General features: G+C 40.2%; 1 protein-coding gene across 3 annotated transcripts in view; it reads right to left on the bottom strand.

Moving 5' to 3' along the window:
- Positions 1-13: 13 nt before the first annotated feature.
- mapre2 (microtubule-associated protein, RP/EB family, member 2) overlaps positions 14-12,208 on the bottom strand; it is a 32,763-nt gene continuing 20,568 nt past the window's right edge. For all 3 annotated transcript variants that reach the window (XM_061253692.1, XM_061253693.1, XM_061253691.1), the window contains 5 exons: positions 10,546-10,691; positions 9,630-9,846; positions 5,691-5,830; positions 4,034-4,192; positions 14-2,582 (listed from right to left, as the gene is read on the bottom strand). In XM_061253692.1, coding sequence (XP_061109676.1) covers positions 2,505-2,582; positions 4,034-4,192; positions 5,691-5,830; positions 9,630-9,846; positions 10,546-10,691 — 740 coding nt within the window. In that variant the 3' untranslated portion in view covers positions 14-2,504. The remainder of the gene's footprint in view (positions 2,583-4,033; positions 4,193-5,690; positions 5,831-9,629; positions 9,847-10,545; positions 10,692-12,208) is intronic.

The following is a 12,208-nucleotide window of genomic DNA, read 5'->3' as shown; positions in this document are numbered from 1 at the left end:
AGAATACAACATATAAAGCTGCTACTTTCATTCTTCAATCAAAGGTGTAGGTTTTTATTATAGCAAATCCACCCAAATCTCCTCAGCTTTGAAATGGCAGGTTAAACGTACAAAACACAGCTCACTTAACATAGTTTTTATTAAATATGTAAAAAGATAAAAGCAGGTCAAGTTATTCACATAATAATCGAAGACAAAATTACCAATGCTAACATGCAACAAATTGTGGGGAGCGCATGACGAGTGAGACAGTAAGACGTCTAAGGAATCCCCAATATTTTTTTCTTTTTGCTATTTATAACTATAAACAGTACATTTGTTTACATTCCTTTTCATTTTACACATAATATATGACAAAAGCATTACGGTGAGCTATTGAGTTTAGTAATAGTAAATGCATAATCAAGGAAAGTAGTAATACAATGTACTGGAATACTGTACTATGTCAAATTCCCAGTGAATGGACCGGTATGAACTTTCTCTATAGCTGTGGTTTCAAATTATAGGCAGACAATGCAGGATTTCTAGCCTTGCTGTGGTCCTGTGTTTACAATCAGAGATTTCTCCTCTGTCCTCAACCCTGCCCACTCACTTGTTTTTACATTTTATATCCGTTCTTACATGGTTTGTATTTCTATGTTTTTCGATAGCTGCCGCCATGGAGATAAAGCAGTTCCATGTTTGACTATGATTTTTTTTTTTGAACGAGCCCTGCTGGCTTGTCCTTTCTTCTCGTTGTACTTATGTTTCTTAATCTGCACCATTGTAGTAGCTAGCTAGCTACAAACACTCCAAAGGAACCTAGGTGTGTTCTTCGGAAGTACGTTCTTGCCAAGTGCTATAATGGTGGCATATGCATTCGAGATGCAATGCTTGCTTGTGACGTGCGGATACGCTACCGCTACAAAACAGCAGCCTCCCCTGCCCGGTGTATCCAATTTCTTTGTTAGGCAGCTTTAACATGGTTTGGGGTATAGTTTCGTTCCTAAAGACAAATTGTAGCCGACTCAAAATATGAAAGTGAACAAAATGCAGCTTTCCTCCACTGACCTCTCGCTAATGTATTTAGTTAGCATGATTAACAATTGCTTTCTATCCACACAGATGTATAACGTTACTTACTGCAACCGGTAACCGTTACTAAGAGTGCAGCCATCTAGTGCCAACCCGTTTCGATAATTTCAAATAGCTCAAACTAACATAGTCAGTCTTGACTGCAACAAACAACTCCGTTTGCCTCAAGTTGAAGGCGGCCCAGCATTATACAACAGACGCTAGTACTGGCTATGAGTTAGCCAAGCCAAGTCACTAACCTTAGTTATACGGTGTAGCTATATTTGAAACTAGACAAGATTCAGCAATTTTAACACAAATTTCTCAGCTCATTTTCGTTCTCAGAAATACTAAATTCACATTCATTGCAGAAAATTTTAAACTAAGAACCTGTTAGTGAGCCTGGCTTGTTCGTCCACCATTTCTCAATGAATCGTGGGTCATTTGTTAGTTAAACGAGTTCACGGGAAAACATTTTCAGAAACACCCCTGATCTCACACCCACCCATCCTTCCCCACACACAAAAAAAAGCTTCAGGCCAGAAATGTGCCGAACACATCTTAGAAGATCACACAAAGGCAGAGGAGCACGGATTTGGCAAACGTGTGCAAAGACAGATTGCCAGTGTATCACAGATGACTGAGCATAGTTATTTTATCATCTTTTCAAGTTAAAAATCCTGCATAGAATGCCTTTAACTATAAGCATATATTGTCTACATGAATTCACCGATTTTTCAATTCCTTGGAATTTTCAATGACAGTCACAAAATGAATGTTTTACTTACAAACTAAGTTGAATTCCTGATTCATAAACACTGCAGCATTTCTCCCTTCATGTGGAAACATAACCTAATCAAATGTACACTTCATTCACAACATTCTGTAAGCATTATACTTTAAACATTTTTTATGTAAAGTATAGTATAAGTTAAATTGTTGTGATGGAAGTAAAGTTGGAGGTTTAAAAAAGAAAATACTTTTCAGGGCTATGCTTATTGCATTTTAACACAATAGAGCTGATATGTCAAATCCAACAAGGTAAAAATGAAACTTCAAAGCACACAGTAATCGATTGGAAAGAAGCAGGTAGTGTTCACACAAATACAAACTAACTGACCTAAATACCACATTTTCTCATACCTGAGCTCTGAATGAATCTTCTCCACACCGGAGTGCTTTGCCCTTACTGTCCTGGGATCAGTCAGCGGTGGCCAGAGCAGGATGCTTACATGTCAAAACGGTAATAACGGGGTGCAGTACTTGAACTGTCACAAAAGCACAGCGATGCTGAACAGTGGGGGGGGGGGCATAGAAGGGGGTGCTTATGTGCTCAATCCTCAGGACAAAAAAAATTGATGATAAAAAATGAAAGCTGAAAAACAGTTCCCACGGTAACGGAGGGCGGGGTGTGATGGCAGCGCTCGGCGCTGCTCCAGTGGCCCCGGTGCTCAGTACTCCTCTTGCGGCTGGGGCTCCTCCTCTGGGGCCTGCTGCTCGGGGTCGTCCCCCGGGTCACCCGCGCCCTCCTGTCCAAACAACGGCAGTGCTTAACAGCCATGTCTCCTACTGTTGCAACACGTCTGGATCTGATGCTTTACAGTGTCATAATTGGTTGTGTGGTTTTGACTGGGTGAGAGTGTGAAGTCTGAACTACACCGGACATGTTGCACTTCTATTCGGCCCCCTTGCTAATGGCCCCTTGCAGCCTACGTAGTACACTCAACAAGTCGCAGGGCTTCAACAGAAATAGTGTGGCATTTTTGCACAATATCACAGCAGAAGCATATTAATTTGATAAGCAACCTATAGTCATTTGTTTATTGCTGTAATTATGTTTAGTAATAGTCGGCATATGCACGGGTGTACAATTTAAAAGCAACAGTGTCATCAGAAATGACTAATGTGCGATTTTCTTTTGAAATAAACCTCTCCAAATGAACATGGGGTATGTCACTTAACTGTCACGAGCATGAAAGTGGATGTTTAATAAATGTGTCAATCAGGCTAATCTAATGATATGTCACCTTGGTAAAAAAAAAATAAAAAAAATAAAAAAAAACCCAATGAAACTAAAGCAGTGAAGTAGCCTTCTTTAAACTGTTTCAAAAATGCAAGCAGACTTTAACAAGGTGAGTAATAGTGATATTAACTAAAGTTTAATTAATGTTTACAGTATAGATTGCTAAAAGAAAGTTTTGGAGCCGTCCCCAACAATGTACTGGTGGACTGTGAGTAGAAGAACGCTTGTGATGTAACAGAATGCATGTAACTTCTCCCTTCCCCTACTCATTGTGTCTGAGGATGAAAATATATTTCAGATTATCTACAAGTGTTTGATAAAGTATCACGTGACCGTAGATATCTGTGTAGATATGCCTCTACTGTACCTAATAGATACATAAGGTAGATATATCTGTACAGGGTGGGGGCTATGCGATTAGGGGAGGGACCATTTACTTGATTAAACAAGTTTTGCTCAACATATTTTTAAGTTCGTAGAAAAAAATGTAATCGGAAAACCTGAAACTACAAGGCACAACCAGTATACAAATATAAATAAACTGCTATCCTCACATTGTGTGGTTTTTCTGTTTATAGCACACTGACATTCTGAAAGCAGTAAATAAGCTGCTGATATCCCGGCTCAGTTTTAATCTTATTATATTCAATGCTCCACAAACATTTCAATGTTATATCAGTGAGAATTTTTTTATTTTTATGCATGGACTCCAAGGAGAAGAGAACCCTGGAATGTTCAAGACTGGATACATAAAAGTGCACTGTCGGCAAGTCAAATGGCTCTGGGTCATGTTTTGTCTTATCCATAATGACAGGCCCTTACATCCAGGAATTAATTAAAGTTTGACTTCCCATTTCCCCTAAACAGCTGTAGTATCAAATAAAACACAGGTTTTATACATGGAAAATGCAGATCATTTTTACAGGGAGATTTGTGGGCTCTTCCCAGGCCACTCACCTGCTCTTCCGTGGAATAGAGCACTTCCATTAGTTGCTGCACTAACTGAGCACAGTCTTGACCCTGTTCCTGACACAGCAGCTCAATCTCTCTCAGCTTCCCGAAGTAGAAGTCCCTTTCCTTTTCCACGCCTTCTAATGCAAGTTTTAATGTGTTCACCTTGCAAGAACAAAAATATGAACAATAAGGTTAATGCTCTACAAATACCGTACATCCCAACACGAAATAATATTGTTCCCATGAGCAGAAGAGCAAGACCCAATGACTACATTCCATTTGATTTTGGTATTCTATATACCAATCACATGGGTATATGTGAATCATATACAAAAAGTAGTTAATAGATAGGGAAGTGCCTCAGCGGGTAAGCAGAAGTGGTATGAAACAGCAAGCCATGACCTGACCTAGTGAAAACATGACTGCACAATGCCAATCATTTTCCCAAGCACTTGAAGACAATTTCAACCTGGTTTGAACTGCACACAAACATGAATGAAGGTAGTATCTGAAGGGCACAAGTGTACCATCAAGACTAACATATCAAACCTATGGGGGGAATTATTCATGGTACAAAGTAGTGTTTTGTATTTATGGTGTATGGTGTGTATTATATACACAGTTCAATGGCAACATGTTTTCTACCACCTGGAAAAACTGCACATATCTAAAAGCTGTCAAATTCAACAAGGATTTCAAAGGAAAGACTATTTTTCACATTGAATTTTGTTCCTCAATAACCTGGAAACATGAAAGTCTAGTGCGATTGCGGCTTGTATGTCAGCTATATTTTAATAATAAATTGTGGATCTTCGCAGCATTCCCCATTCTGTGGGCAATATTGCATAGACCACTCGGGGGCAAACTAATATAGAGACAGAAGTTATGGCTTTGTAAAACAAAGGTGAAATGGGTTTGTCGGGGTGTCTATTATTTGAAAAGATGAGTTTCAGCAGAGATCTACCATCCTGCAAATTCTCATTACAACCAAAATTTGGCATTGATTCATTCATTAGTAGCTCAAAAAGATATTTAGGTGTTGAATGAGATGTGTTTTCTTAGGGCTGGAGCAAAAACTTACAGGACAGTTGGTCTCAAGAAACAGGGCTGGGAACCACTGGCCTTTAACTAGCCTTTAACCACATTCAGCCTAATCTGCAGATTGGGGAATGGGTATCACAAATCTTACTCTCCTTTGACAAACGATACTAATTCTGTAAAATAAATGTTCTCCTGAATGAATCAGGATGAGTTTCACATTTGCCCTAGGAATTGAGGCTGTGGTTTTGACACCACCTTTGCTGCATTTTGAGCAATGGAAAAACCTGCTACATGCAAAGTATTTTGTGACTTTCCAGGATTCATTGCTCTACCGACTCTCTGAACTCTTATTTGAAGTAATACATGTCCAGTGAGTGGTTATCACACAACAGTGCTCTACTAGCCATTATCAGATGCATTCATGACCTACTTCTTAGGCTGTTATCACAGAGGCATTAACTGTTATTTAAGCGGTTATCACAGACATTACCTGCTCATTAAGATCTTATCACAGATATATTACCTGCTCATTAAGATGTTATCACAGACATTACCTGCTCATTATGATGCTTTCCTAGATATATAACTGGTCATTAACCTGCTATCCAGGAGGCATTACCTGCTCATTGAGCTGTGTAACCTGTGCCTCCAGTTCCTTCTCTCCTTTGGCAGGGGCTGAGGGTGGAGGGATCTTTTTAGCGGATGAGGGTCTTGATGAAGGTGTTGAGGGTTTAGTGGCTGAACTTGACTTGGTTGCTCCTGCACATGGTGTAAAGTATGTAGTACATTAGTATTCAGCAAAGCAGCATAATTACTAACAACATCACAAATGCAGCATGAGTAATCTCTAATGTGTCATGTAATATTAAAATGACATCTTTTGAATGGCATCCCCAAAATTATTTTCTTCGGACCCAATATGGTGTAACAGTAATGACAGTTTTCTCTCTATGCCACGTGGAAAACTAATGCCCCAGTATTGAGATGGGACCGCTATACTGTGCACTGTGGCAGACAGCTTCTTTTGGATGACAAGATAAGCCAGGGATAGGCAATTCTGTGCCTGAAGGGCTGGTGTAAATGCAGCCCTTGGCTTTCATCAATTACCCTAGCTCTAAACACTAATGCCAATTTACTCATCATAACCACAGCCTAACGGCCAATACAGGGAAACAAGAATCAACTATAAGTCTGGGCTTATGAAGACATTTAGCTGAAATGTAGAACCCTCTTGCCCACCACTCCAATAAACCAAATCATCCAGGCCCTCTGTGGTCATTAAAAAACACTCCAGGTGCTGCAAATGCATTGAGACTGAGGCAAGTTTACCATGTTCAAATAAAATACTTTGAGAACCTGAGATGAAAGGTACCATGCAAATGCAATCCATTACATTACATTACAGTCATTCAGCAAACACTCTTATCCAGAGTGATATACAATAAAGTGCAAGTTTTATTACGAGCCAAGCACCAACGATGCAAAGGCACCTATTTTAATAGAGAATTTTTCAAAACTATTATAGTTTCTATGAGAGTCTAAGGCAGCCCAAAGAAGTTGTGAAATTTGGCACATTGATGGAGGCCAGGCCAAGATATCCAGACACCAAGTGCAGGATGGATAGTTCACTCACCCCTCTAGTGCCACCAACAAGCCAAAGTTGATGTTAAATGTTTGCCTGCAATTTCTGTTTGGCCTAGACATTTTTCTCCATGGCCTTAGGTCCTGCCGAGTTGAACATACCCACTCCCGTCAATTTCCGCCATTTAGGATTTTCCTTAAAAAATATTTATATTTACTTGACATTCTGAGGAGTGTGGATGTACACAATTAAGTAGCCTATATGTGATGTAATACTGTGGGCAACCACTGTCCAATGATTTACTTTTGGGTGTAGATAAGACAAAATGAAAAGCTATGTTCAGTTTGCCATTTACCTAGTCTGGTTAGAAAGGTATGAGATTGTAATGTCAGAGTCCGATGAATTGATGAGAAATTTTGCTTTTGTAATTTTGTTTGTAAATGACTCCCTGGAGCACAATATATATTTTTTAATTGATGATTGATGAAATTCATGAAAAGTCATTGTTGCCTTTTATACATTTAGGCTGTAGTGATAGATCACCTCATCTGGAACATATTATTATTATGATGCAGAAATGTCAGCCAAAGATTAGCAAACTGACCACATGGTGGCGCTGTAACAGGCACCTGAAATGACCAGTTCCGGTCTACTTCAACACTGGTAGTGAGAAAATAAACGGACCACTGTACCTTAATTCACTGAAAATGTTTGTTGTTAAATATCATTTAACACATTAAAATAAAAAACCATGCAGGTTAGGCCACTCGGGGGAACATTAACGGAGTGTTGCTGCAAATGAGCATGCATGCTCAGTCTGTATAAATAAAGGTTAATAAAGTAAATAAATCAATTATCCATCACAAAGCTGTATTGATATACCCAACAAACTCAAGTTCCAAAAGACAGGTAGTTTGCTAAAAAAAGAAATGCTAAAGGTCACAAACATTACATACAGTGAAACAATTAGCACCATTGTATGGTGATTCAACCATCTGAAAACAACTTTGTTAGGTTTTCAATTTTTAAGTGCTGACAGTTTGAATGGATTTGCCATTTAGAGATTTATTTTTGAAGGGGGAAAAAAATCAAGAATGTAGAGTTGATCCTGGAGATCTAAGACACTCAAATACAGCCCACTGTAGTACAAAGGGATTTTTCCCCGTTATTTCAGCCACCGTGTTTTCAGTCATTCATAGATTTCTAATTTCAGCAATGTTGTTGGTGTCATTCATTGTAAAACTGAAGCCTAATAATAATAATAATGCTTTGCAACAACAAAGCACACACACAAAATTTGCGCAATTTAATTTGCACCTCCGTGCTCATTTCTACTGTGAACATGAAGAATTTATCTTGCCAGCCCCACTGTCAGTCCCCATATTATGCAGATAATTCAATTTCTGGACAGAGGCCCGCCCTCATTCTTCTGCAGAGGAAATGACCCTGCTTTCACAAATAGTTTTTGAGTGATGTCAGCAGGCTGTAAGCCATTACTAGTCTCTAGAGCCCTTTACTTCCCTGAAGCCTGTAGTGCACATCCAATGCTGAGCTGAAGACAGTATTGTAGGTTCATGGCAGTGTGTTAGGTTAACTGTAACTCCATGTATTTTCAGAAGGTGGATTGATTCCCATACACATTTCTATGCTGTAAACTTAGAACTCCTGAACACTTCACCAAGCCTAGCTGCAGCTGACCCGTTTAAGAACTAAGAGCTATACCCACAGGGATAGAATTTAATTAGAGCAAGAACATTTATTTAAATTTACTTCCATTTTAGAGGCAACTATGTCAATACATGCAGGTGTTTTAAACATTTCTCATGTTCTAACTTTCTGCCAGTCTGTGTGCTGCCTAAATCACCTGGCCCAATGTGCTTACCTGTGGTGTTCAAAGCTGACAACATCAATGAAATCAGTATATAATATCAATACATTTAAATATACTTCAGAAATCTTTTTCCAGCCACTTGTACTCCTCTTGATCTGAAAATGCACACCATGAGACTGAATTGTCATTGGCTGTGCACTCACTGGAAGCTTCTGCTGGCGGAGTCATCATCATTTCAACATGCAACTCACTCTGGTCAATTACATGTGTGTGCCATTTATGGTGAATATATAATGACTGTGCAGCTCAGCAGGTGGATTGCAGAGTGAGAAGAAGCAGCAGCCAGACAGACGTATGCTTTTCTTCACCCTCCAAAACTACCAATTTAGTTACATGGCTCTATTTTCCGGTCTGCACCTGACGTGTGGCGAGCTGTTGCACGGGCAAGGAGGTATTGTCATGGTGTTTGAGATAGACTTTGACTTCAGTAATTTTGTGAGACACCATGCACTGAAATTGGAAGAAAACTGCTTCTTGGGGTGTGGCAGTCAAGAACGAGAAGCGTATTTAGATATTTAAATTGCAGTTCATTGCAATTTTCCCTAATAAATAAGGACCATTATTCACAATACCAGCAAAGACAGGAGGGTTATTATCAACAAGTTAAGCTGTCATTTAGCCTGTTCTCAGTTTTAGCCTGTAACACCATTACTTTATTCAGAGCACTGAATTTCCACTGAATAAGCCAATCAGGATAACCTATGACAAGAGTGAAATCTAGCCATTTGCCACCATACTGCTCCCCTGACATTTCTTTCAAACAAAACTACTACAAACACATTTCTATATGCACATCTACAACATGAATTTCTGAAAAGATTATGGTAACTACATGGCTCTCTTCTGTATGGTGAACCTCCATCACCATTAATGTGTCGCACTCACCTAGGTGTTGCATGGCAGCCATTATGCACCAGAGCAGTCTGCACATCAGCTGAGGTGGTGAGGGAGGGATTTACTCACCCAGTTCAACTGGGGGATGATTAAATGGCGAGATTGAGAAATCCCATTGGAGATGTATAAATGAAACAGCTCCCATGAGGAGCAAGCACTCGTACTAGCCAGCTGTAGCAGAGGCAGCTTACCTGCTGTGGGGGAGCTCGCTGCGTGGTGGGACTTCTTCGGCAGATTGAAGATCTGTTCACCGGGGTCTGGGGGAGGAATGGCATCTTGGCCTTGCCTGGCCTGAATTGGATTATACTCCTTGCCATCGTAGTTGGCGTCGAAAAACTTCTTGAACCACTGGATGAAATCTAGGTTATCCTGAAATCGGCCTTTGACCAGCTTCTCCACAGGGATAATCTGAAGGAAGCAGTGTCACAGGGTCAGTCTTTAATCACACCTTTCAATTTCCCCGATTGGCGCATACAAAAAATTCTGTACGCTGTTAGAATTCTAACTGGATTCAACATGATATTATCATGTTAATATGTCTACCTAAAGTAATGTGTCACATGCCGAGATTTTGGAGTTTTGTTCTCCAACAAACCCATTTTGGATGAGTAATCAATCCATTTTTATTTGTATAGCGCTTTTAACAAAGGGGCTTTGTCACAAAGCAGCTTTACAGAGAACCTGCCTCCAAGAGTAGACCTAGGGCAACAGTGGCAAGGAAAAACTCCCTAGCTAAGGAAGAAACCTTGAGCAGAACTCAGTGGGGGAACCCATCTGCCGCTTGGTTGACACCGGTTTGTTGTAGAAATGGTTGTAAATATAAAAATATGAATTATAGTACAAAAATCTACAATCTGAATTAATTGAGTCAAGGCAGAAATGACTCCGGTCAAGTGGAGAATATGAGCTCTATGTTTGTTTTGCATAGATTACTAAAATATTCACTGCATGCAAGCCCACAGTCAATGCCCTGTTTAACGCATTTCCAGAAACAGCGTATGTACAGTATATTAGCTGAACACCATGTTCCGTGCACTGCACTGTAATATAATGTGCAGTTGAGCACTTGCTAAACTGTATTGTGTATTTGGTAACTTATCCACTAACCTTATCCACATTCATCCTCTTGAAGGAAGCCTGCAGCAGCTTGAAGTTGTGAATGTACTCATGCTCCAGTTTGGCCTGAAACTTGACCTTCTTCAGACTGATGCAGCCAGGAAAAAGCATGTCCATGAACTGACAATAGGCTGCTCCTGTAAAATGAAATATCAGGCTCAGTCAATTGGTCTTTATGACCGGGACCTCTGCAGTGCACTGCTATGAACCATCACATGCATGGACACGTTACAGTTGGTCTTATCCACATTTTATGAATCCAGGCACAGTGCAGCCCAAATGAGTGAGCACTCAACCACTTTGCCAGACTACAGTACACAGCAGGGACAGTCCCCAATCCATCAACACCTGGATAACTTCAATCCGCCAACACAGTTCAGTTGGCTGCCTACCGAGTAAACATGCACAGGTTTCTGAGTGAGTGTACTAGCAAAATAATATAAAGCTACAATATAAAAATCTTCAAAATAAATTTAAGTAAATTAACGAGTGGCTCATACCACTAAAAGGCAGTAACAAAACGTACAATAACAAGGTTTCAGTATCTAGTCTTGAGGCTTCCTTGACTGTGAGGTGGAGGGGGGGGGGGGGGGGGAGAAGAAGAAAGAAAAAAGAAAAAGAAAAAAACAGTCGGAGACATAGGCCCAACAATAGGCTTGCTGAAACAAACTGGAATATCATGAAGAAGAACAGACTGCAGACAGTAATCACTGACACTACACTTGTTTGTGGATTTTTATTAATTATGGTGAGAATTCTTTGGTCATCAACTGTTGAGGTCTTCCTTGGCCTAACCAGCACCATTGCAATTACTGAGCTCACTAGTGCGATCTTTCTTCTTAATGATGATTTTTCCCATTTTATGATTTCATGTATAAAAGATAATAGTTATGAGGATAGACTTAAGATGCTTAATCTCTTTAAGTTTAATAAAAGGAGGATTTGATTGAGGCTTTTAAACTCATTAAAGGGACTAACAAAGTGAACTATAGGCGATTCTTCAGGGTGAGCTCGGTTAGCAGAACGAGGGCACAAATAGAAATTGCCAAAGGAGAAGTTCCTTACAGATATTAGGACTCCAAAGACAATCAAAAGCCTAGAATCAAGACAAGATACTTAAAGCTTTCTTATATCCCCACTAAGGAATGTAATTCCTACACTGATCATCCAAAATGGATTTTAAAACCCTCAAATTGAAGGCCATTTCTGGGACTGCCCTTTCTGGGTTTATGTCCTACCTAGCAGACAGGTCCTACCAGGTTACCCGGAGGGGGTCGGTCTCTGCTTCTTATCCCCTTCTCACAGGAGTCCCACAGGGCTCTGCTCTGGGGCCTCTGCTGTTTTCCCTTTACAATAAATCTCATGGCTCAATGATTGCCTCACATGTCTTTTCATATCACTGTTATGCTGCTGATACTCAACCTTTCCTGTCTGTTGGCCAGGCATCACCTGAAGCTCAACCTCAACGAGACGGAGCTGCTCATAGAGCATCCCTACTACAAGGACTCTCAGTATCTGTTGACGGTACTACATTGACTGCCTCCCGCTCTGCTTGGAACCAGTTGCTGCTAGGATCAGATTCAAAGTTCTGACCATTGCTGCAGCCAACAAGCCAGACTGCGCAGATTCTCCACCCTAGCTCCCCAGGGGTGGA

Source organism: Conger conger, chromosome 9 (genome assembly GCF_963514075.1).
Source record: "Conger conger chromosome 9, fConCon1.1, whole genome shotgun sequence".
NCBI classification, from domain to species: Eukaryota; Metazoa; Chordata; class Actinopteri; order Anguilliformes; family Congridae; genus Conger; species Conger conger.
Note: the sequence above shows the minus strand (reverse complement) of the source record. Positions and strands in the feature narration are given on the sequence as shown.